General features: G+C 38.6%; 1 protein-coding gene across 2 annotated transcripts in view; it reads right to left on the bottom strand.

Moving 5' to 3' along the window:
* Window positions 1-1262: 1262 nt before the first annotated feature.
* The window catches only part of KCNB2 (potassium voltage-gated channel subfamily B member 2), a 438993-nt gene continuing 415470 nt past the window's right edge, over window positions 1263-24785 (bottom strand). For both annotated transcript variants that reach the window (XM_055124226.1, XM_055124225.1), the window contains one exon: window positions 1263-9784. In XM_055124226.1, the coding sequence (XP_054980201.1) occupies window positions 7640-9784 (2145 nt within the window). In that variant the 3' untranslated portion in view covers window positions 1263-7639. The remainder of the gene's footprint in view (window positions 9785-24785) is intronic.

The raw sequence follows: 24785 nt of genomic DNA on the forward strand, positions 1-24785 counted from the left end.
AATATATTTCGGAATAATAAAAAATAAGATTGATATATTATCATTAGAAAAGTCTGGGATGTCACTGTAATTTGTTTATGTGCATGAATAACAAATTGGAAACTGGTAGATTTACTTTCAAGGCCTTTCTTAGTAACAGAATTCCAACTTTTCCCAGAGCAACCACTAGAGGGCACTCAACGCGGGCGAATAAGAGGCCGTTGCCGTAGACTCCAAATCTGCGTGATGTTGGTTCTACAGCCTCTTGCTCTTAGTCTGTTCCCTTGAGTTTTCGATTGTCCAGATTTATTTTTTATTTTCTGATATGACGTCTCAAACCTTTTTAGATTGAAATGGGGGGAAATACCTAAAACATTCAGCTATAGCTTGTGTGGCTTTGCCCACAGCAGGTGGGAGGTAAACATTGGTCAGATTGCCATAAAACTTGGGTCACGTGGGTCGGCTCCATGGGCTCGGGTGCCAGCATCAGGCCGGGATCCAAGAAGTCAACTATAAACAGTAATGGGAGCATCACTGTATCACTGTCATCCCGTTGCTCATTGATTTGCTCGGGCAGACACCAGTAACGTCTCCATTGTGAGACTTGTTACTGTTTTTGGCATATCCAATATGCCATGGTAGCTTGCCAGGCTCTGCCGTGGGGGTGAGATATTCTCTGTACCTTTCCGGGCTCTCCGAGAGGGGTATGGGAGCATAACGATAATTATTTTTAACACCAGTTTTGCAAGAATTACATTTTCTTGGTCGAAGTGGGCAATATCTACACTGAAAAAAAAAAAGAAGGACCATTAGCTCATAAAATTTTAAGAATTAGAAGGTTGATGTGCTGGGAATTAGGATTATAGATTAAATAATGAAAACAAATCATTCAAGACTGAGGGGGAAATTAAAGAGGATTATAGAAAGTCTCAAACCACAAACTCAAACACATGGCCATACTATTTCCAGCTCACCCTGTAGAACTGATTTCATTTGGGGATAAATATCATTTTCAACAAGGAGGCTGAGCTATATCCCATTGTGCATAGGGGACCATTTGGTGTTAGGGATTGAACAGGGTCAGCCACGTGTAAGATAAGGCCTTAACCCCTGTTCTATCTCTCCAGAACTGGGAATATAATAGCTTTGTATGCAACCTCTGCTAGACTGTCAAACTGAGATAATATGCTACATTACATAAATTAATATCTGGCAATGATAAGCAATAAGTGCTTGTTTAATGAAATATTTATCACAGTAACCTGGAAGTACTTATTCAATGATAAATTATTAAAATACATTTTTATTGAGGTAACACTGGTTCACAACACTTCATATGTTTCTACTAGTACAGTTCATGATAAATAATTTTTTCCAGGAGAAAGCAAAGTTAGAGTTATTGTTTTAATTATAAATTTCATGTTAATAATAGTCTAAATTTTATACAAGTATGTACACGTATCTAAAATAAACTTCTGTTTAGAAACATATTTAACTTACATATTTCTTAGTCTGTCTTCATCCTCTTTTGTACTTGCATATTTTACTGCCCTTAAGTTGTCTTATTATTAAAGAGAAGTCATTTCCTCTCTTTATATGTGTATTTAGACATTAAAACTCTTTTCAGGTTTAATTTTACAATTATGAACAATAATAAAGGATTTATGCATTAAAGTCAGGCTGTTTTACAAAGACAAGCAGAAGAAATAGTTATTCTAGCCACTAATAGAGAACATTTTATTAGAAAAAGCACTAAATTCAACAATGGAATGGTCACCAAGATTTTGGAATTGGGACTTTTTTTCTCCCTTTCTTCCTTCCTTCCAATTTTCCTCCCCTCCTTCCTTCCTCCTTTCCTTTCCTATACCTGGTGGTGCTCAGGGATAACTCTTGCTGGGGGTCTAGGGACTGACCATCTTGGGTGCTGGGGATTGAACCCGGGTTGGCTCAGTGCAAGGCAAGTGCCCAACGCCTTATATTGTCTCTGTAGCTCCAGTTCTCTTCTTCTTACAAGAGATGAGCCTCTGAATGTTTCCACTTCCATTAAAAAATTAGATTTTATATACTTCTTTTGTTTAATTAGTATCTTCTTCCTTTCAGTTTAGTTTGTGTGAAGTCAGTGGTGATGGAAGAATAAGCACCGTACTTTCAAAATGACAAAGGTCCTGTAGTCAAGCAAAATAATTTATGAATATTGAATTTTGAGTATCTTCTATTTTTGAAATTCAGATGGCCAATCAGAACAGTGATTCATTGCTAAAATGTCTATGGTCAATAGGAAGTGAGAAAAAAAAATCATGTCTTTTACCACATCAGTATCAATATATTTTTAAAATACACATGTTTGGGGGCTACAGTGTATGGTGTTCTGGACTTAATCCTGGCTCTGTGTTTACGGATTACTTCTGCCTATGCTTGGGGACCATATGTGGTGCTAGGGATTGAACTAGGGTCAGTAAATGCAAGGCAAGATTCCAACACAAATATTATTCCTCTGGCCTAAAAAATACGATTTTTTCAGCTTGCTCTTCAGGCCCATCTTCTCCCTTGCTTGTATCTAAATTGTTTGAATCTATGCTTATTTCCCCCCCATTTTAGAGAAGCCCATGTTTTCTCTTGAACTTGTGCTTCTCTCTTTTTCTCCTCTCACATTTTTCTAAGAAAATTTTGTTCAATAAAAACTATCTTGCTTCATTAAAAATTTTTAACAGATGTTCTCACTGATATTAAATTAAGTCTATTCATTAGATAGACTATTATGAGTTATTTTGACAAGCAATATGTCTAATTTAAAAAATTATTTTTCAACTTATCACATAATAAAGAAATCCCATAATTTACTGAGATGAACAATTTGCTAGCTCAAACAAAAACCTAAAAGATGATTAAAAAATAATTACAGACCAGACTTCCATTTGCAACATACTTCTAAATCTTAAGACTTTGTTGGAAAAGTATTTCACTTATTCTTGTCATATGTTTCCCTGATTTGATAATTGAATATTTCTATACTCAGAAGAAACATTTTTTTCATAATCAGAAAGTTCTTTAGTTCTTTAGTCTGATTTTAATTGGAAGGTCATGAAGCAGGGAATTGTATCTTTGTGTTTTGTTTGTTTGTTTCTGTGGTTGTTGTTTGTTTTTGTTTTTCTTTTGGGGTCACACCCGGCAATGAACAGGGGTTACTCCTGGCTCATGCACTCAGGAATAACTCCTGGCAGTGCTCAAGGGACCATATGGGATCTGGGAATAGAAGCTGGGTTGGCCGAGTGCAAGGCCAATGCCCTACCCGCTGTGCTATTGCTCCAGCCCCATAGGAATTGTATCTTCGCACAAAGCACAGTGCGTTCTAGAATATAAGGATGCTCAACTTGTCATGTTCAATGAAAGCACTGTGGCAAGACATGGTCAACTAGATAGTACTTTGAACTAAAATTAGAAGTAGTTAAAAAAGTTATGCTTGTTTTTGTTTCAGAAAATCAAATGGCTTCCTTTAGCCCTAACGTGTCTGTCATGTTACATCCTGAGTGAGCCCTGGGGTAGATCACCAGAATTCTAAATTGGTTAAAACTTCTGTGCTAATGATGGTCCATGACCCTTCTCTTAAGTTATTAGCATTTGTCTTTGAAATTAGCATTGTGGTTTGAAACAACTGGCTTAACAAAAGTGTATCTTCCCTTTTCTTTGCAAAACTTCAGTTTTTAATATGGAAAAAACGTCCTCTAAAAACACTGCGGTGTCTTGGAATTCTTATCTCGAAACCAGAAATAGCACTGCATGGTCTTCCCGTTTTTCATCAATTTGCTCGAGCAGGCACCAGTAACATCTCCATTAAAGTCCTGTTATTCACCAGTCAGCGTCCTGTGTGAAGTCAAGCTAACTTAACCTCTCTGGCCCTTTATTGATAAACAATACTTAATTTGGGAGAATTAAGTGCAATACAAAACAAGTAGTTTACATATGGAGGGTTTTGTGGGGTTGTTTTGCTATTGACATTCCAGGAGAAAATAGTTGAATTCTTTACTTTCTTCAACCTGTGTCTACATGAGTTAGTGTTTTGACAGGAAATAAATTTCTACAGACATTTGGCACACATTTTATCATTATTACCAAATCTACTGCTATCAGAATAATACTTATTTAAATATTTGCTTCAAAGCCATTGGTTGTGCCAGAGCAGACATTTCTAGTGAATATATCTATAAGCAGGCCAACCCCAGGTATTCATTTACTATCTCACTTTTTATATTTGGGGTAGAACCCAAGACATATATTCATGCACTCATTTCTCCCTTTTATGACTGAACTCAATCTCTGAGCTAAAACAAACCTGATGTAATTTTTATTGGTTGTACAGGGAGACAGAAGAACTGAACCATTTCTGGACTGAGCTCTTTTAAGTTCATTCAAATATTTCACTCATTGATATTTGGCCCTGGTTACTGAGCTAGGGAATAAGGAGTGGGCTTTCCCAGCAGCTGAAATCCACAGTGCACCTCGGGAACCAAACTCTGTTCCTGCCATTGATATGATGCTTTTCAAACTGGGATGTATTTTCCTGGGGGTACAAAAGAGGTATGTGAAGTCAGAAGAGTCTCAATTTTACTAGTGGGTAGTACAAAATATCCTTCCTTTATACTGAAGCATGTGTTTTGGAGTAAAATGCAGCATTACACAAATTTTTGATGTGAAACATAAGTTTTCAAAAGAGCCCTGTGCTTGGTATATCACAGTCCGTTCTAGGCATACATGTGCTCATTGAAGAGGTCTTCAAAGCATTGCACTGCACAAGTGCATTGGGGAATCCTCAGTTCCCACCAGACTCCTTAATAAAAGCATTACATTTTTTTCCCTAGGGGAAGACTTTTGACCCGGAGGGTTAGAGAAGAACGGAAGGTTAAGCTTTCCATGGGATGTTCTTGGAGATTACTTAAAATTTAAGAAATATGACAGGGGAAAAATGATTTAAGGGAAAGCATTTCTGGTGGAAGAGGTTTAGGCTTCCTTGTCTAGGCAGTATTTCTAACATTAAGCTCCGAAAGGAGAAGTGGTCTCAGTAGATGGTTTATCAGACACATAGAAGATGGCCATTAACGGCTGGTCAGGGCAGTAAGACAAATCCACTTGTGCAGACAGATAAATAAAAACACTGAGGTTCATCAATATAGACATTAAAAATAATTGCTTCTGAAACTATGTAAAGAAAATGACTTTCATAAGTTATTTTCTATTCATATAACAGCAATATACCTTTTTGACTTGAAAAACTATATGTAGAAAATTCAAACACTCTAGATTTACAAAAACTGATCAACATTCAGTTTTAGACACTAACACATGACTAATATAAATATCGATGATTAATAACCATAAACTCTTACAGGTTATGTTTTGAGAAAACATGAAAACCATTCAAGAATTTAATAGAAGAATTATTTTTAGCAGTAGTGTTGTTTAGATTTTAACTAAGATTAAAAACTTTGTTTATCTGAGATATAATGACCAGATTCTGTTAGTGAAGAAATGATATTCCTTAAAACCTGAAGTTTGGTTCTAAATATTTGAGTTTACTTCTTACAGTGTTTTTTTTTCCTTTAAGGAATAAAATTAAAATTAGGGTGTTTTTTCTTTAAGCAAAAGGTAAGTATTAATTTTGATCCAGAATTTTCTTGACAAGTTCCCTGAACTACACACACACACACACACACACACACACACACACTTTAATTTGCAGTCACTCATTTAATTTGTAAATTTGTAGTCTTAAGGGAGCTGGAAAATAACTTGGTTGTTTTGTGGGGGTATATGACAGGTAGAGAGGGGATTAGAGGCTCATCAAAAATCATATATGTGCTAGTTAGATGTCTGGAACTATAACCCTTATTTCTTGATACACTGAGTGGGTTTAAATGACCTGAATACAAGCACAAAACCCATTATAGGGTGAGTACTTCCCTCCTCTGCACATTTAGAAGTATTTTTAAACAAGGGTGCCTCTGACCAGTACTTAGGGAGCTGGAAATGTGAGAGTTTCCAGTTCTGCGACAATTGGAGGGTGCAACAGGCACCCAGGGCCCCCCAAAACATAATACTCCTTTTCCCACATTAGGTAATCCTGGGGGGCTGTGCTAGGTCTCCAGACCAACTCTCTCCCTGACAAAAGCAGCAGTTCCATTATATAATTCTTTTAATTAATTAATTAATCTTTATATATAATTCTGTTTTTATTTTGTCCCTTTTTGGATTTCTCATTTGTGGCATATTTGCGCTCTATCTTGAGATAGATCATTAGATAGAAAGGGTTATATTGGAGACAAGTGAAAAAGATAGTCTTTAGACAGCCAATATATACATATGTATGAATATATATATACATAATATGAATGTACTTTACAAGTTTCATTTGATTTTTTGAAGAGGTATTAAGATTTTAATTATATGAAAATTTGGAAAAGACCAATTTATGGTGACAGTAAGAAAACCAATGGTTTCCAAGGGTTAAGGGAATTAAACTTAAGGAATCCAGGAGGCCATTAGACAAACATGGTTCTACTATCTTAACAGCCTACATAAACATACTAACATCTGAACCTGTACATGCCACAAGGTTATAAAATCAATACCTAAAGATAGTCAATTACAGTCAAGTAGTTTTAGTCAATTTTCTTCCTTTGAGCTTTACGTTCTCTGTATAACCCTTTCCTCTAGTTCCTGATGAGTATTTCCAATCACTCTGGTTTGTGCAAATAATTTTGTAGGGTGCCATTAAAAAAAAGGTTTAGTTGTTTCTACCTTTGAAATATTTTCAGGTTAAAATAATGCATTTCTATCATAGACCATGGAAAAATTAGCACAAATTCAAGATTAAAGTCTAAGGGTTTTGATATCTGGTCATTAAATCTTGTGTATTTTCATGACACACATCAAACTATAATTCCATAAGTAAGCAGAAGCAAAAAAGAAAAATGTACACTATGAGTGATATCACAATAAAACACTGTATTCCTTTAAACAAATGTACTTATAACAACTTTATCACCCAAAGTAAGATATGTGAGATGGTTTAAGGAGAAGTTGCAATTTTGCAACAAGAAGTCTATACAGCTCCTCCCGGCAGTAGCTGTGAAGGAGTGACTGTGTCTCAGAAAACTGTTTCCATGGACTTGACACTTTTGCATCCCAGGCCCTTATTTACAAGTTTATGCATTTCTCAAGCTCAAAGCACCTTGCTCCTCAGAATTATGAATGCACGCAATGACATTTCATCCTTTCATGTGCAAATTATAAAACTCATTGGAACATAAAAATTAAAAGTTGAAACTATGTCTACAACTTGAAATGAAAGGATCAAAAATGTCAGACATTGCAGAATACTGGTTCCTAGCCAAACTCTCTTTATTATTCCCTGTTCTTAGGTCATTTGTGTTACAAAATGCAGTCTTGATTCTTTATTTAAACAGCACTTAGACTAAACTGTTCATGCCATGCAAAAATAACATTTTATGCACTTTTGGGGGGAAGGGCTTCCCACTTTTCATTTTTTTTTTTAGTTCACAGGTATTTTGAACTGCATTTTTAAAGAAACGTGTGTGTGTGTGTGTGTGTGTGTGTGTGTGTGTGTGTGTGTGTGTGTGTGTGTGTTTATTGCTTTCGGAACTAGTCACATGCTGGTTTCACGTGTGGGACAGTATGCTGTGTCGCCCGGATTGGAATGAATTTCTGGGGCAAACAAGTGGTTTTCCATCTTGCACCCTTCTTGACCACTGTCCTTTTCCCCTTCAGCTACGGCATGGTAAATGTCTTGCCTACAGTTGTGACTGGAGTCCTGGGGTGGGGAAGAGCCTGCACACGCCTCTTCTCTCAAAGGGTCTCTGGCGTCGCTAGGCTGCTCTGCAAAGCAGTTTGGGCTGGAGTCCGCCTGCTTGTCCTCGCTGGCCGCGTGGAGCTCCAGGAAGTCGTCCTCTTCTCCCGTGTCTATTTCAGTGAAGCTTCTCCTCTCTCGGGACGAGAAAGGGAAGAGTTTCTGCTTGGGAAACCGAGCGCCCAGGCCTCTGGAAGGTCCCTGGCACTGTGCGGATCCCTCGGGGGCCAGCAGCGGCCTCTCTCCCTGGGCTGGGTTTTCTTCTAAGAGGATGGTGCTGATGAGCTGCGGGGCGGCGAGAGAAAAGTCAGCCGTGGTGACGGGCAGGGGCCGGGCTGTGCTGGGTGGGGTCTGGGGGGCACTGCCTCCTCTGTTCTCCTTAAAATTCACCTTGAGTGACCGGGACTTGAGGGGGTTGCTGCCTTTCAGCGAGCTCTTGGGGCTGTCCGAGGCGCTGTCCGCGTGCGCGGGGCCCTGCGGGCCACTCGGGGAGCCCCCGGCCTCCAGGTTCACAGTTACGTCGATGGGCGCGTCTCCGGCCGCGGGCCCTTTCTCTCGGGTTCGAGCGAGGAACGGGAGCCCCCTGGCTCTCGGGTGCTCGTCCGCGCCCGTGAGGTCGGGTGGGAACCTCATCTGCAGGTGGGAGGCCGAGGGCGGCGGCAGCGGCGAGCGCTCCGTCTCGGTGAAGTCGGTGGCGCAGCTGGTGAAGCTGTCGATGCTGGACGTGCTCTTCATGTCCACGATGATGTCGGTGTGCGCCACGGCCAGCTGGTCGTGCGCGCAGACCACCTCCTCCATCTCGATCTCCTCCTCGTAGGCCGAGGGCCTCTCGGGCTGCTCCTGGCAGTCCGCGCCGGCGTGCGCGTGGGGCTGCGTCTTGGTGATCTCGTTGTACAGCATCTCCAGCTTCTGGGCGCTCAGGTGCTGCGGGCTGGACGAGGACGTGTTGTTCAGCGGTTCGTGGGCGTCTTTCTGGCTCACCTCCTGGTACTTGTTCTCGTAAGACTTGTTGGAGCTCGTTTCCGAAAGCGCCTTCCGGGCCCACTTCCACCTGCTGGGGGAGAGGTGGTTGTCGTCGGCCGAGTCCTTGGTGTTGGCCGACTCTCCCGTCTTCTCCACGGCCACATCGATCAGTTCCATGCTCCGCGCGAAGGCGTCCTTCAAGTTCATGGACACGATGCTTCCATTCCTCTTGGCCCGCTCGAGGGCCTCTCGCCTCTTGATTGCCTTCTCCTGGCGCTTCTGCTCTTTGTAAAATTCTGAAAAATTGTTCACGATGATGGGGATGGGGAGGGCAATCACCAGCACCCCAGCGATGCAGCAGAGGCCGCCCACAATTTTGCCCAATAATGTTTTGGGGTAAATGTCACCGTAACCTACAGTGGTCATGGTGATGGTTGCCCACCAGAAGGATGCCGGGATACTAGTGAACTTGGTAGCATCTTCATCCTTCTCAGCGAAAAACACCAGGCTGGAAAATATCATTATCCCCATGGCCAAAAATAATATTAACAAGCCGAGTTCGTTGTAACTCCGTCTTAGGGTGAAACCCAAAGACTGCAGGCCTGTGGAATGTCTGGCGAGTTTCAGGATCCTGAGGATACGCATGATTCGGAATATTTGCACCACGCGCCTCACGTTTTGGAACTGCAGGACACTCTTGTTGGACTCCGTGAGAAAAATGGTGACGTAGTATGGCAGGATGGCCAGAAGATCAATGACATTTAATGGGCCTTTAAAGAACTTCCATTTGTTTGGTGAGGAGAGGAAGCGTAAGAGGTACTCCATGGTAAACCACGCAATACACACAGCCTCCACGTGTGCTAACTGGGGGTTGTCATTGGGTTGTCCAAATTCATCTATTTCCTGCAGCTCCGGGAGAGTGTTGAGAGAGAGCGCAATGGTGGAAAGTACGATGAACAGGATAGACACGATGGCTAGGATCTGGAAAAGAGAAGAAAATCAAGTTAGAAAATCCTCTTGAGTTGTTGAGAGACATATGGACGGGTGATTCTTTAGAAGATATGGACAGCTCCATGATATTCCAATAAAGGGTCTTCATCAATTTCCCAATTAATGAAAACACATTTCTGCTAGTTCATTTCACTTAGGAAATTTCACTAATGTACTATGCACTTAGTCTCTATGCAGAGAGTCTCTTGCCCACATGCCTGGCTGTCTTCCCCCCAGCTTCCCTCCCCACCCCAAGCAGAGCTCCCGGCAGCTGAAGACCACCAGAACCTAGCTACAGCCATGTTGGAGGCTCCTCTCTACATGTTCGGACAGGCCTCCCTCATGCATGAAGGTACCGGCAGAGGAATCCAGGTGTGTGTAATCCCATCAATGGCCAACATCCAGAGAGAGACTTAAAAGCAAGCTCTCAGAAGCGATATCTTGTAGCCTACTTCTCCCTCTGGGAGAAACTGGCAATCTTCTGAGAGTTTCCTGCCCACATGGGATAGCCTTGCAAGCTTCCCATGGTGTATTCATATGCAAAATCCAGTAACAAGCTGGGTCTCATTCCCCTGACCCTGAAGAGCCCCCAGTGCAACATCATTAGGAGGTCTGAGTCGAGATAGACTTCTAAGATCTCAGGGAAAGGATGAAATGAGATGTTACTGAGCCCGTCCAAGAAAACGGTGATTAATGAGATTTCATGATTCGTAACTATGCACTTAAATTACAGGATTTAAATGATATATTTTAAATTATATATACATATACACACACAAAATTCCTCTTCCTCCTCACCCATTATTCACAGGCATATTCGCATGAGTAACCACCATTTAGAATAATTTTCAGGGAGTAATCATTTAACTTCTCTTAGCTATATGTAATTTTTCTCAACTAACCATCCAGTTTATGTATCCTTATGTAAATTGCCAAATATGTTATATAAGTTAAAGGGAGTTCACGATTTCTAGAAGTTTTATTCTATAGCTGCAAACATAAATGCAGGCCTACACATGGAAAAATGCATAACAATGCTACTTTCTTGTAGAACAAATTCTATTAATGTGCCAGGGATGACAGCAGAAGCATGTGAAGATAGTTTCCATTCTAGGATGTGTGAATTTCTAACCAAAAGTCTTGTAGAAATGGACCATTATGAGATATCTTCATTCACTCAAGGAATTTTTTAGAAACAATTTCGGGAAGATGGTTTATGATGATCCCAGTGCAGGGCACATTTTTTTTAGTCAGAGGGAATAATAGCGTAGTGTCAGGTGTGGAAAGAAAGAAGAATTCAATAAGAAGAAGATTAAATCACTAGACTTGAGAGTTCATTTGAGCTTTGAGATTAGCTTTATTACTTCATCTATGAAGTTGGGCTTGTTATTTAAACTCTATGTATCTCAGTTTACAAATCTATCTAACCAAGATCATAATCAGAGCTATCTCATAGTTAGTGTGAAGATTAGATGGCACATAAATTTTAAAAATATGTGAAATAATAAAAATGAAGATAAATGAAAGATACTTATGTTCTTAGAGGCTGAAATGTGGCGGCATTTCAGTATGGAACTAGAGGTCAAAATTAAATAAAACAGTTTGCCCTAAATCTAAAAGAATGGCTTATTTGAAGTAATCTGTGAAGCTTGAGGACTCTCCCAGAAAAATAACTTTAGACAAATTACTCAATATATACTATCAGTGATGTGTGTTGCAATAAGCCAAATGTGAGTTGTCCTACCATAGTGTTTATATTTTAAAGTAATAAATATAATTAATGTGAAGCTTTGCTTTGAGTGAAGAATATACTTTTAAGCATGGTCATTTACTTTAGAACAGCAAATCCTAAGAATTTTGTTTATCAGAACCATGAGAAATGTCAGCATTTAATCCCATCACCTCCAACAATTGATTTCTAATGCTAGCTTTTTCTCTCAGCTCTGGCAAATAGGCTTATGTCTGTAAGTGGCAAATGAAGCAGAAATTCCAAACAATTATCTGTGGGATGCTGGTCAATCATTTTGGAGATTAGAATGATATCTCCAAGGTTTCTTTCACCTCTAACGTTTGGTGAGTCTCTTCCTAAACTAAAATATTTTTCTGATTCCAGTCATGTCTGCAAACCAAACAAAGGATGTCACAATTGATCCTGACATTTTGCTTGATTTTCCAAAATACAATTCAGTTGCTAAAAAAGGATTTCAAAAGAGAAGGTTTTGAAAAATGTTGCAATGTCATGTTCCAAGCATTTAGGCAATAGTTGGAAGAAACATTCTTTCTGTTAAAATTTTGAATTGCCTACTTGATAACTTCAATCCATTTAGACATAGTCACTGAAACATACAGAGTTCAAAACAGTGTTCCTGGGACTGTTTTGCATTCATAGGTACCAAGTGTTGGCTACTTTGACTTCTGTTGTGAGAAGAAGCAAGGGATTTGTAAACTTGCCTTGGTTTATTAATTTGATGTTATACCCATGAAGATAATGTGTGTTGAGTATTGGAAAGAATAGACACAAGCTCCACCTAGGCTGGCTGAGTGGATAAACCAATTCTCTTGGAGTCTTCAGTTTTCTTGTCTGCAAAGAACTGCCTGACACTTGCCTTTCCCAGAAGGTTTTTATAGAAAAAACTAGATCATGACTGTGAAACACCTGTGCAGTGTAAAGTGGGGTTGATATAAGACAGGCTGGAAAGAAGCCATTGGTCAGCACTGGGAGGAAATGAAAAACACTCAAACTATCAAAACAAGTACTTGTGGAGCTTGGAGAAAAACTAACCCTCATACCCTGCTGGTGGGAATGTAACTTGGTCCAATATTTTTATAAAACAGTAAAATATTTCTCAAAATATTTTATTAAAATAGATCTATCGGGAGCTGGAGCAATAGCACAGCGGGTAGGGTGTTTGCCTTGCATGCAGCCGACCCAGGTTTGATTCCCAGCATCCCATATGGTCCCCTGAGCACCACCAGGAGTAATTCCTGAGTGCAGAGCCAGGAGTGACCCCTGTGCATCGCCAGGTGTGACCCAAAAAGCAAAAAAAAAAAGATCTATCATATTATCCAACAATCCCACTATGTCTGATTCAAAACTGTCCAGGTCCAACTGTGTTCCTGACGATGCTAGTCCAGGGTAAGGAAACAACCTAAATGTCTAATGAGAGATGAATGAATAAAGCCTAGTTTCCTCAGGTCTGAAGTTTGGGTTTCCTGAAGTTTGTTTTCAGCCGACTCTTTTCCTAATGGGATACTTAAAAAAAGATTATCAATAGATAACATAGGGAAACATTATTTTAAGAATTTTCAGAAGAGAAGAAACCTTGTAAAATTGATAGGATGAAAAAGGTCTGTGACCAGCATTAGCAGAAATGTGAATGGTTTTCAATTGAGAAGTACAAGTTGGCAACGATGCAACTTCTGGCAGATATCTCTCTGGACTTAGTTACTAAAATACTAAATTACAGAAACCCAAAACTGAGAAGCCGATGTGTGGTCACTCGACCTCATACCTCTTCATCCTCAGCAATGGAAAACAAATTATCTAATGCTTCCTTTTCAGCAGGTCTGACTTTAGGGGAGAGACTCTCCAAACAATAATAGTGAGTTTTGTTGAAATATTGTATGCAATCAAAGTGAAAGTAAAGTGAAATTTATTAGTTACACAGTCGGGGGGGGGCTTAGGGTTGGGGGGCTAGGGGCGTGGGGGGTTAGGGGTGTGAGGGGGTGGGGTGGAGCTATACTGGGATTCTTGGTGGTGAAATATGAGCACTGGTGAAGGGATGGGTATTCGAGCATTGTATAACTGAGATTTAAACCTGAAAACTTTGTAACTTTCCACATGGTGACTCAATAAAAAATTTTAAAAAAAGAAAAAAAATTAGAACATGATAGACCTTTGCGGGGCGGGGACCTCCCAAGCAATGTTCAGGGGGATCCAAGGTCACTCCTGGAAATATCTTTCTATGCTGGCAGTGTAAGAGGGTCTCCAGGGCTATACACAGTGGTCGGGAGTGGCGGGTGTTCCAATCTCTGCCTGGGATTGTACATGCATTGTGTGCCTTGAGTCCTGAGATAGCTCCCTGACCCTAGTGATGGCATTCCTATGCCTATATGACAAAGGTAAAAATCACTGAGAGAAGAGGTGAGGTAATGGAAGAATATCACAATTTTATCCACCCATATTTTATTTTATTTAGAGCATTTTAATTAAAGCAGCATAATTTAAAAAATTACTCACAGTTGAGTTTTAGACATACTATGTCCCAGCACCAATCCCACCACCAGTATTTCTCCTCTCCATCAGGGTTCCCAGGTTTTCTCCCTCCCCTTCCCCCTTCCCTAGCCTGGCATTTTGACAAGACATCAAAATTTTGACTGCTGAAGTTTGGATCTATTATTTTCAATGCTGATTCTGTGTTTTGGATTCTTAGCTATAGCATTCTTTTACACCAGGAATAATAGTAGACTGGAAGCAAAGGGGGAACAGGAGTCAAAGAGATCCTCCTACATGGGTGGTATAAAGGAGTGGTAAATACACACCCATATTTTATTGACAGCTTCCCCAGAAAACTACTAGACACAGTACATGAGAAAGGGAACCCTATGATTTGCACTGAACAAAGACCATATACAACTATTTACATATCTAGTTTGAATTACTAGTAACTTATTCTTCTAAATGTTTCCTACTGGGGGTCAGGGTATTAGGCAAATGCAGGTCTGCAGGTGTTAAAAGGTTGAAGAATGCTAGTGCAGATAGATAGATCCTAAGTAAGGAAATGGGTGATCAGCTGTGTATTATTAAAAAGGTCATTAGCTACATTGTGTGGGACTGACTGGGTAGGTATACAACCTCAGACAAAAAAAATGTTTCTGTATTAGTGGCAGTAGAAAAAAAGAGGGAGAAAAGGAGCAGGTAATATATAATTACAAATATTTATTGGATGAAATCTCAACCTTAGATGCTATATAGATGGAACATTTGGAACCTCACGTGTTAATGGCCAAGTTTCCCAGAAAGATCGGTATACTGCCCTGCCAAATCCTCATTTGTTTCTTTTGCAGGTACATAACTCAGGATGATCCTTATCTTAAACCATCACTTATCTTTAATTATAATATTTCCTCACATTAAAAAATTCCAGTAAGAACATGGAGTTTTGAATTAGAAATAGAGAGATTTCTCTTTTGGAGTGAAGCAACAGTTTATTGGTATGTGAAAACATTATGAGACATATTATTTGCCAGAGGGTGTTTTTTCTATTATAAAGTTTTCCTTAGGGGGGATATTCTAAAATCTGATGGGGCAACAAACACTGGTTTAGAACCAACTCACTTAGATTAGCTGTTCCCCAAAAGCATGCTCATTTGCCGTATAATTTCAACTCCAACTTCCAATTTCTGCAATGAAGTCTTCTGAATTTCTAGAATTAAAGCACTATTAAAATCTGGCTTTGTGCCTTGGACACCCAGTTTGCCTCAGCAGCTCATCAATCACCATTAACAGAGAAGCACAAGGGTTTATTTCTCCTATTATCCCCTCATCTAAAGACCTTGTCCCAAAGCTTCAAAGAAAGAAACAAAGCAAGCAAGCTGTAACACCTAATCATTATTTCTCCCCCTATAATGAATCTCTGCTGTAAGTCTCTTCTGAAAAGTTCTTCTCGGGTCAACATCATTAAGACCACATCATAGAAGGGCAGAAAACAGAAGACATGCAAGGGTCATTCTGAAATGAAGCCACTTGGCCAAGATAACAGTTAAATGGAGCCAATTCAGCCACAATTGTAGACTTTCAGGATTTACTTTGCAGCTCTCTGCATTTAGGGGATGGTTGCAGCTCACTGGTGGAGTTTGTTGTTACAACTGACTCACAGTTTGAATGGATTTAAGCACTTCTATATTTATCAGAATTCAGAAAGTTTTTGCTTTCTGTAGTCTTATGTGAACATGTCCTTCAATCACATCCCTACATTCTGAAATCTGTACAGATTTGTTCTTGATTCTATCTTGAAGGCTACTAAAACTGTCAGTCAAAGTGAGCTTCTAATATATGCATTCAACAAGAGGGTCCAGTCTTTAAGGAGAGGTAGAGTCAACAATACTCAAACAGCTCCTTCATGTACTCTTCAAAAGTAAATTTAATGTTATTTAAAAAGGAATGGAAATTCATGGAAATTTGGAACCCAAGCCAGTAGGAAAAACAATTGAATTTGGAAAAGTTCAGTGATTTTACTGTTGGGAGTAAATAGGTAGAATTTGTTAAGTAGGTAATTAACACCTGCATTGTCAATAGCAGCCCAGTATATGTGAGAACATGTGGGTTTGAAAGCTATAAAAGCCACTTATAGGAGTGGGATGTAGGAGAACAACAAATAAGAAAATACTACATAATAACATATTAAAACAGCAAAGTTAGCAACACGTACATTCTCCGAAGTTAGGAAATCAAAAAGCAATTGAAAAACATTTCTTCCAGCAATGGTTTGTAAGTATTAGGCAATTCTTATACTATTATATTACAACGGTTATAAAAAATTTTGCTCAGAGGAGCCCAGGGCCACTTTCTGTGAGTCTGGAGGACCAAGTAGGACCAGGGAACAATTTCAGCACTTTGTACATGGTAGGCATGTACCAAATCACTTGAGCTTTCTCCTTGCCCCTAGGTACAGGGGCTTCTATATAAAAGTACCGGCAAGTATACTATGTATTCCTGTTATTCAAGTCCTTAGTCAGAACTTCATACCAAAGCACTTATGCTTTGCTCCTTAAATCAGCAATTTTCAAACTATGGATATTACTCATAGGTAAATACCAAGCATCACAATCAGCATTAAAAAAAGAAAAGTAAGACAGTATATTATTACAGAACAACAACACAAAAAATCACATCAGGAATATAATGCTTTATAAATACTTCTTGATTTCTATGCTTATGTTAGTGATTATTAATTATGACTTTTGATAATTTATAGAAAGGTCATTTGATCCTAATGTTTATGAAAGAGAAGGCAAGTTGGCTGTTTTACTCACTAGTCAAATGAGACCACAAATCTTTTTTATTTTTTGGTCTGCTTTTGGGCCATACCTGGTGTGCTCAGGGGTTACTCCTGGCTCTATACTCAGAAATTATTCCTGTTGGGGCTTGGCAGAGGGCATATGAGATGCCAGGATCCAACCTGAATTGGCTGCGTGCAAGGCAATTGCACTCCCTGCTGGCCCCAAGACCACAAGTCTTGGACTTTAGCATTACTCTGACCTTGACAACTTGCTTACCTGCATTTAACTGTATATATAACTCTGTATTACATTCACATTGTCCTTTTATTGTCTTTTGAAATTTACATCTTATGGAAATTCACTTGTCAGATAATATTGTATTAATTTCAGGTGAACAACATAATTTCATAATTTTGTATTCTTTGATCTGACATTTAGATTTCGGATCTTTCGTTTTCTGCCTTTTGTACTTCTGTTGCTCATTGTGTTTTGAATGAATTAAAGTAGTTTACTTCATATTTCTTATGGTATAAGTTTGGGTAATTTTTAAAAATTAATACAAAATCTATTTTGCATTAACATTCATTACAAGCAATGCCATATATTAAATTGTGCCTCATAACTCCCAACTTAGAAGATTTTTAATAAATAACATAATTTAATAAAATGTTTAATAATGAAAGACAACTTTTTTAATGTTGGAAAGGACTAAATAAAATGTAATAGCAGGGGCTGGAGTGATAGCACAGCGGGTAGGGCGTTTGCCTTGCACTTGGCTGACCTGGGTTGATTCCTCTATCCTTCTCGGAGAGTCCGGCAAGCTACCAAGAGTATCCCACCTGCACGGCAGCACCTGGAATGCTACCCATGGCGTATTCGATATGCCAAGAAACAGTAACAAGTCTCACAATGGAGACGTTACTGGTGCCAGCTTGAGCAAATCAATGAACAACGGGACAACAGTGCTACCTCAAAATAAGATAAAATACCCTATTTTTGATTTGGAAATGCTTATTTGCACATGTATGTGTAACTTAAACAGTGGATGTTAAAATAAGTGATTCTTGGAGCAGAGAGGTAGTGCAGTGGACAAGGGGCTTGCCTTGCATGCAGTCACTCAGATTCCATCTCCAACACCACATATTGTCTCTTAGCACCCAGGAATGATGCTGAACCCAGAGCCAGGAGTAAGTCCAGAGCATTTCTGGGTGTGACCGCCCCCTCCTGTCAGAAAACCAAACCAAACAATAAACAAACAAATAAATAAAACCAAATAAAATAGCCATTCTTTTTTTTTTTTGGTTTTGGTTTTTGGGTCACACCCAGCGATGTACAGGGGTTACTCCTCGCTCATGCACTCAGGAATTACTCCTGGCGGTGCTCAGGGAACCATATAGGATGCTGGGATTAGAACCTGGGTCGGCCGCATGAAATGCAAACGCCCTACCCGCTGTGCTATTGCTCCAGCCCCCAATAACTATTCTTTTAAACTACAATTTTGGCTTATAGACCATGTTTTGGAGCAAAATCTCAGTTCTAGCACTCACCCAGATGGTAGGAGGCTACTTTCCAGATGCTAGAGATGACAAAATTAAACTTAAATATCTGAACCATCAATAAGGTGCTTATTTCATAGTGGCTAAAGATATGCATATATGTAACAAATAATTCTCACAGACTACAATATATCTACAGTCACTGCTTATGACTACAGCCACAAGACAAAAATTTAACCTTCAAAATATTAGCCTACATATAAAACACACAGAAAATATGAAAATGTTCAGATAAAGTTTAGATATAGCTTAAAACTATATATATATATACTTGATTTTCTGTTCGTTTTTTGTTGTTTTTTGTTTTGTTTTGGGGTCACACCTGGTAGTACTCAGGGGTTACTCCTGACTTTGCACTCAGGGGTCACTTCTGGGCTATTGGACATCAGGAATAAAACCCAGATCAGCCTCATGCAAGGCAACTGTCTTACCCACTGTACTATCTCTCTGGCCCCTTATGTTAGGATTTCTTTCTTTTCTGGTAGAACATCATCAGTTTCTGACTTACAGGTGGCCAACCTGTCACAGTTTTTGGCCACACCCAATTTCCTGTAGCCTGTTAAGTGTTCAGGCAGGTAAGAAGGTTAAAAACGCATCCTTTTGTGTTAAGTCTTTCTTTCTTTCTTTCTTTCTTTCTTTCTTTCTTTCTTTCTTTCTTTCTTTCTTTCTTTCTTTCTTTCTTTCTTCCTTCCTTCCTTCCTTCCTTCCTTCCTTCCTTCCTTCCTTTCTTTCTTTCTTTCTTTCTTTCTTTCTTTCTTTCTCTCTTTCTCTCCTCTTTCTTCTCTCTTTCTTCTTTCTTTCTTTTTCAGGGTCATACTGGCAGTGCTCTGCGACTATTTCTGGCTCTGTGCAAAAAGGTGCCTATGTGGTGTCAGGGATATAAACATTTATATTTTATATCCTTATATTCTTATTTTATATCCTTAACCCTATCCTATCTCTCCGGCTCCCCCTTTCGTTCTAATGGTAGGAAGAGGGGTCTGTTCAAAAGCTTTATGTTCTGTATGGTATACAACTATTTGGAATCAGTTTGGGTTTAAATTCTTTATCTTTAAAAAAATCTTCCTTGGTCTCGATAAGTCGAGAATCACTTGTCTTCGGTTTTCAAAATGGGATTTCTGAGCCAAGGTGTTTTGGGCTATGCCTGAGGAGCCCACTATTGAATGGATTTAGTGGAAAAGACTTGGAAACTTCCAGGCCTGCTGCAAAACGAGTGGAGCTGTCCGCCCCGATGGTGCTGAAGATGCCTAAGCATATGAAGAGGTGAACATTTTTCAAAGAAGTACTTTAATTCCATAGCATAAACATGCACACATATTGTCATATGCATTTACATTTACACAAAAGACATGTATTTACTTTAAAAATAATAATACTGATAGGAACATAGTTTGAAAATACAATGGAAAAGACCCACATGTGACCAAAGCCCTTTCTATACTATTTAGTTACAAATAAAATGAATCTTTAATTTGCAGCCATGGCTGTTGTTCTTAGAGTTTGTTATTAAGAACAGATATGCCATTTATACTTCTAGGGCTTTAAAATGCGAGTCTAACTTTGCTTAGGCTTAGAAACCAAACTTTAACATTCCAAGTGACAGAATTCATGATTAAACATGATATGAAGAGGGGACATAAAACTGAGATCCAGTGAGCTCTGGGTGTCACTGGCAAGTGGGAACATATTACATTGCCTCTGGGAGCTGAAAGGTTTACCCACCAAGAAGCTTACATTGGCATGTTTCTCATAATATCTGAGCACTATTTAATGGTTTGATATAATTTAGATAAATATTTTAAAATCCAGTTTGCCACCATATCTACAAACTGATTTAGAATTCTTCCCTTTTTGTATCACAGTCCAATGGTGCTGAGGGCTTATTCCTGGCTCTGTGCTCAGAAGTAACTCTTGGAGGGGCTCAGGCTACCACCTGGGTTGTTGGGGATCGAACCTGGGTCAGATACGCACAAGGCAAATGCCCTGAATACTGCATTATTGCTCTGGCTCTAGAATTCCTTTAAAAGGCGCTTTCTGGGGCTGAAGCAATAGTACAGGTTATAGGGCATTTTCCTCACTCATTACGGACCCCGGGTTGAGCCCTGGCACATTATACAGTCTCTGAGGGCCGGCCAGGAGTGATTCCTGAGCACAAGATACAGGGGTGAGCACTGCTGGCTGTGACTTCAAAACAAAGGGAAAAAACAAACAGAAAAAAGAAACTTCATAAGAAATCAAAGTTATCAAGTGGTGGGGATTGGGGGGGGGTAAGACTAAGGGAGAGGAAAAAGCAGACTAGAAATGACAAAAGGACCATGATGGAGGTTCTTTGGCACCTTGGTGGTGGTAGAAACACAAGAATTTTGCACACAAAAGCATAAACATTAATAATACTACAGCCATGTTATCTAAACTGCAATTTAAAAAGAGGCATTTGTTGAATTTTGTTCAGGTCTGGATATTCAACTCATAAAGCGCCATTCAATATGTGTGTTATTATCATTAAATTTTTATTTTATATGCAAATATAAATCCAACAAATACCTTCTGTGGCCCTTAGAGTTTCGAAATATTATTTTCAAAGTCATGAATCTTAGGGAAACAAATCCCAAGTTTTCTAAATAAATAAGAGTTCACAAAACAGTAATTAAAAAAAAAAACTTGTCCTTCTCACAGCTCCCATCCTCTTGTCGCATAATAGTAGGTGTTTTTGCTTCTGAAACTTTAGGCAGACGAGAACAAAGCCCAGGCAGATGATGACTTAGCCCTGCTGCAAAGACACAACTTATAAGCTGCTTTATCTTTTAAGTTCTCATCCTAATAATATGGTTGGGAGACTGTCAGGTACCACATAGTAGGCAGATAAACAAAGAACACCAAAATTCACAGCAGAAAGAGGCTGAAAAAGAACTACTTTGCTTTTTGCAAAACCATGACTAGTTAGGTCGAAAATGCTATAAGAATTGCAAACTGGCATTCCAGGCTAGGCCCGAGTCACACTGATTGGACATCCTGTATATTTACAGCTCTCTCCCCTTCCTCCTTCTGAAATTTTCACGACCTATCGTTTCTTCCTGTCGATTCTTTTTGGGGACTCCTCCAATCTCTCTAAAGCAAAGTTGCAGCTGCCCTTCCCTTTCCAAGGCCCTTCCATTCCTCATCAACTTATCTGGCCCGGAGCTTGTCTTTGGCTTCAGTCCAACCATGGATAACATTGTGAGCACTGAGTTATATCTTCACACAGATACTCTCATTACTATCCTCACTACTACAGTTTATCCTCATTACTAGAAATTCAAGCAAAGGAGACATTATTGATTAGTGGGAACTTTCAAATTATACCACAAATTCACCAGTTATGCTTAATTATAAGGCTGACATTATTGGAAATATATGTTTTGGCACACATTCATTTGAAAATTACCACTTAAATTCAATTAACGGTATATAATCTTTTTTCTTTCCTAACATTAGTCCCATTGATAAAATTAAAATTTTACTGGAAAATTTTATGTTTGACTTTATTCATGTAGGACATAGTTGCCAATTAATGGAGTTAATTTATTGACAGACTTATAACTGGAATTTATTTCTTACTTTTAATGAAATGGCCATATGTTCTTCTGATGACAGTATAAATAAATTCCCTCTCATATATACTCCCTGTTTTTGGCTCTCTTCTTTCTGAGGACATTTTAAAGGTGGTATTTCACATTCTAAAAACTGCTTTTTAACCAATTGATCATAGTATGTGCTCTAAAAGAGCATATACTATGTGGTGCTAAATCCTACTTTTTGATGATTGATTTCTATTAGTTATAGAAGTTTTTTTTTATTTTGAAGTTAATCACTCTTAGTACAGTTAAACTATTTTTCAACATTAGTACTCCTCAAAAACCTTTTGGCTACTCATAAAAAATGAGCTTAATTATTTGCAGTTCTTCATGCCTAGAAACTTCCTTTATAATCAACAGGCATTTCTATTAAACTAACCTCATACACAAAGCCATAGAAGTAGAAGCAACTTCAAAATATCCATGAATACCAACAAGTTAATACTTATTTTTGATGCAATACAGTTTTACTTGGAAAGATTTTAGAAAGATGTGAGGGGAGAGATAGAAGTATGTATTCAAGAGAGGGCACAGGCTTCTCCAGTGGAAATAATAAGCAAGCAAGATACATGTTCAAGGGGGAATATGCACTTGAAGAGCAAATCTAATATCAACAAATTAATATTTCTTTGGTTAAGGTTTCTGGGGGTTAATAAGATCTCATATAGTCTCTCCATGGACCTCCTGATTTAGAAACAGTTTTCTGAGACAAGCTCATGTTTCTGACTCCTCTGTAATACTCCCGCCTACAAATTCATTGGTTCTTTCCACTACATGAAAAAGAAGAGTCATAACATGACTCTATTCCGTTTTCCCGCAACAATTCTTCTTGACTTTTTTCCTATTTCTGTTATTACCCCTTTTGTTTAATTTTATAATGTTAGGAAATGTGAATTTTCTGTGAATTAAAGTATTCCACCCCTGATTATAATACTCTGCTTACACACAGGCCTGTATAAAACTCTTCTCTCTGAAGTACAACATCCAAGTTTCTAAGTAATATCATTTATTTTTTAAAAGACCTTTCACTCAATATTTTCTCCTCACCTCCTCCTTCCTTGTTAATTCAGCTCATTTGAAAAATTCCTCAGAAATTTCATTAATTGTTTCAGTCTCGTCTGTCTTGCCCACTTTTCTTTCTGGGAATAAAATGGGCTGGGAGGAAGAGGGGATTCAAGGGAAAAATTCAAGGATAGAAAGAGAATTTTTGTTGCTCATATCTGTTTTACTCTCCTGGCTCCCTCCTCTCATTTTAGATAAAGTCATTTTTCTCATTTCTCTGCTGGATTACAGCTTTTCGGCAGGGAGGACAGGTCTATTTACTTCAAAGATCTAACCACAATGCTCACACTTCTGTACTTAATAAAGAAAATTAAAATCATATAGTATTCATGAATCTGTTTTTAATATTCAATGGTGCATCTCACCAATCGTCTAAGTTCTAAATGCCAGTGTATACAAATCTCATTAATTTTTTTAATTCTGTCATATCCCCATAGAGGAAGCTCTGCTGTGTGGCTGCTTTAATCACTTGTGTCACTCAAGTGCATCTTTGGGTAGGCAATTTGTTTTACTTTAGCTTCAGGTAAAGCAAAACCAACACAAACAAAACACAAACCATTGATCCTAACAACTCAACTGAGAACTATTTCTTCTTAAGTCATCAAGACTTTTAAATTACACAGTTAAAGCTAGGATGTTTAGAAGGCTTAAATAGGTTTTCTAAAATGTTCCATGGAACCAGAGCAAAAGGGTGTATTGTCATCTCTTACAAAGTTTTCTCCTTTGCTAAGGAGAAAAAACTTATTATCTTCATATCTTTTTCTCCCTTTGCTTTTTTGAGCTCTCTCTCTGAGAAAGAAAACTTAGAAAAACAAATGTATAAAGTACATTCCACTGCAACCACCCTATATGATACAGGAAAGAATTCAAATCCATGAAATTTTTTTTAAAAGCAAATGCTTCACTTTATTCACTATGAGATGCAATATACCCATTCATTATGGATTCTAGTCAAAAGAAGCATTAAGTTCTATAGAGCTAGAACATACAATTTAACAACATCATGTCTAACTCATTTAGTTCCAAGTTAAAAAGCTTAATTTCCAGTTATCTAAGAGCACTGTGACAGGAGTCTGGATACTAGAACAATTCTGGAGATATTAAACAGTTTCTCTTGGGAACAAGTTGCTAATCATTCTCTTATTTGCACTGACTAAGCTGCACTCCGAAGTACACTTTCAAAAGCATTACATCACTCCTAAAGATATTCAAAAGGTTTACAATGCTCACAGTTAAAGATCTTATAACACAAAATTTTGAATTCTAGGAAAATATGACATTCACGAAATTTTAATGGAAGAGTACATCATCCTCGAGTAATATTCAATATAATAGTTGAATGCCTCAGAAGAGATAAGATTGACTGATCAGAATTCGATTGATCCCTGAGAGCTCTAACCTGGATCAAATTACTTGCTTAGGATGAGCATTTTTGATTTTTGGCTTCAGAGATGGGAAGAGACTTTGAGAGAGGCTCTGCCTCACCTATTCTTGCAATGTTAATGTGTAATCAATGTCTGCTGAAGCGAGATGAAAGTAATGCAGGGCTTCTGAGACTTTATACCGAGCCTGGTATTTGCTCCATTCAACCAAGATCCCAGAACATAGGATCCTAAAAAAAAGGAACTTAGCATACTTATAAGAGAGACTAGAGAGCTCGCGCTTGAGTTGTTTATGAAAACAGTTCTATACATCCAATTTTCTTCTTTTAAAACACAACACCCAGAAGACGAGATTTCCAGTATTATTAAAGCACTA

This window comes from Sorex araneus, chromosome 2 (genome assembly GCF_027595985.1).
Source record: "Sorex araneus isolate mSorAra2 chromosome 2, mSorAra2.pri, whole genome shotgun sequence".
Taxonomy (NCBI): domain Eukaryota; kingdom Metazoa; phylum Chordata; class Mammalia; order Eulipotyphla; family Soricidae; genus Sorex; species Sorex araneus.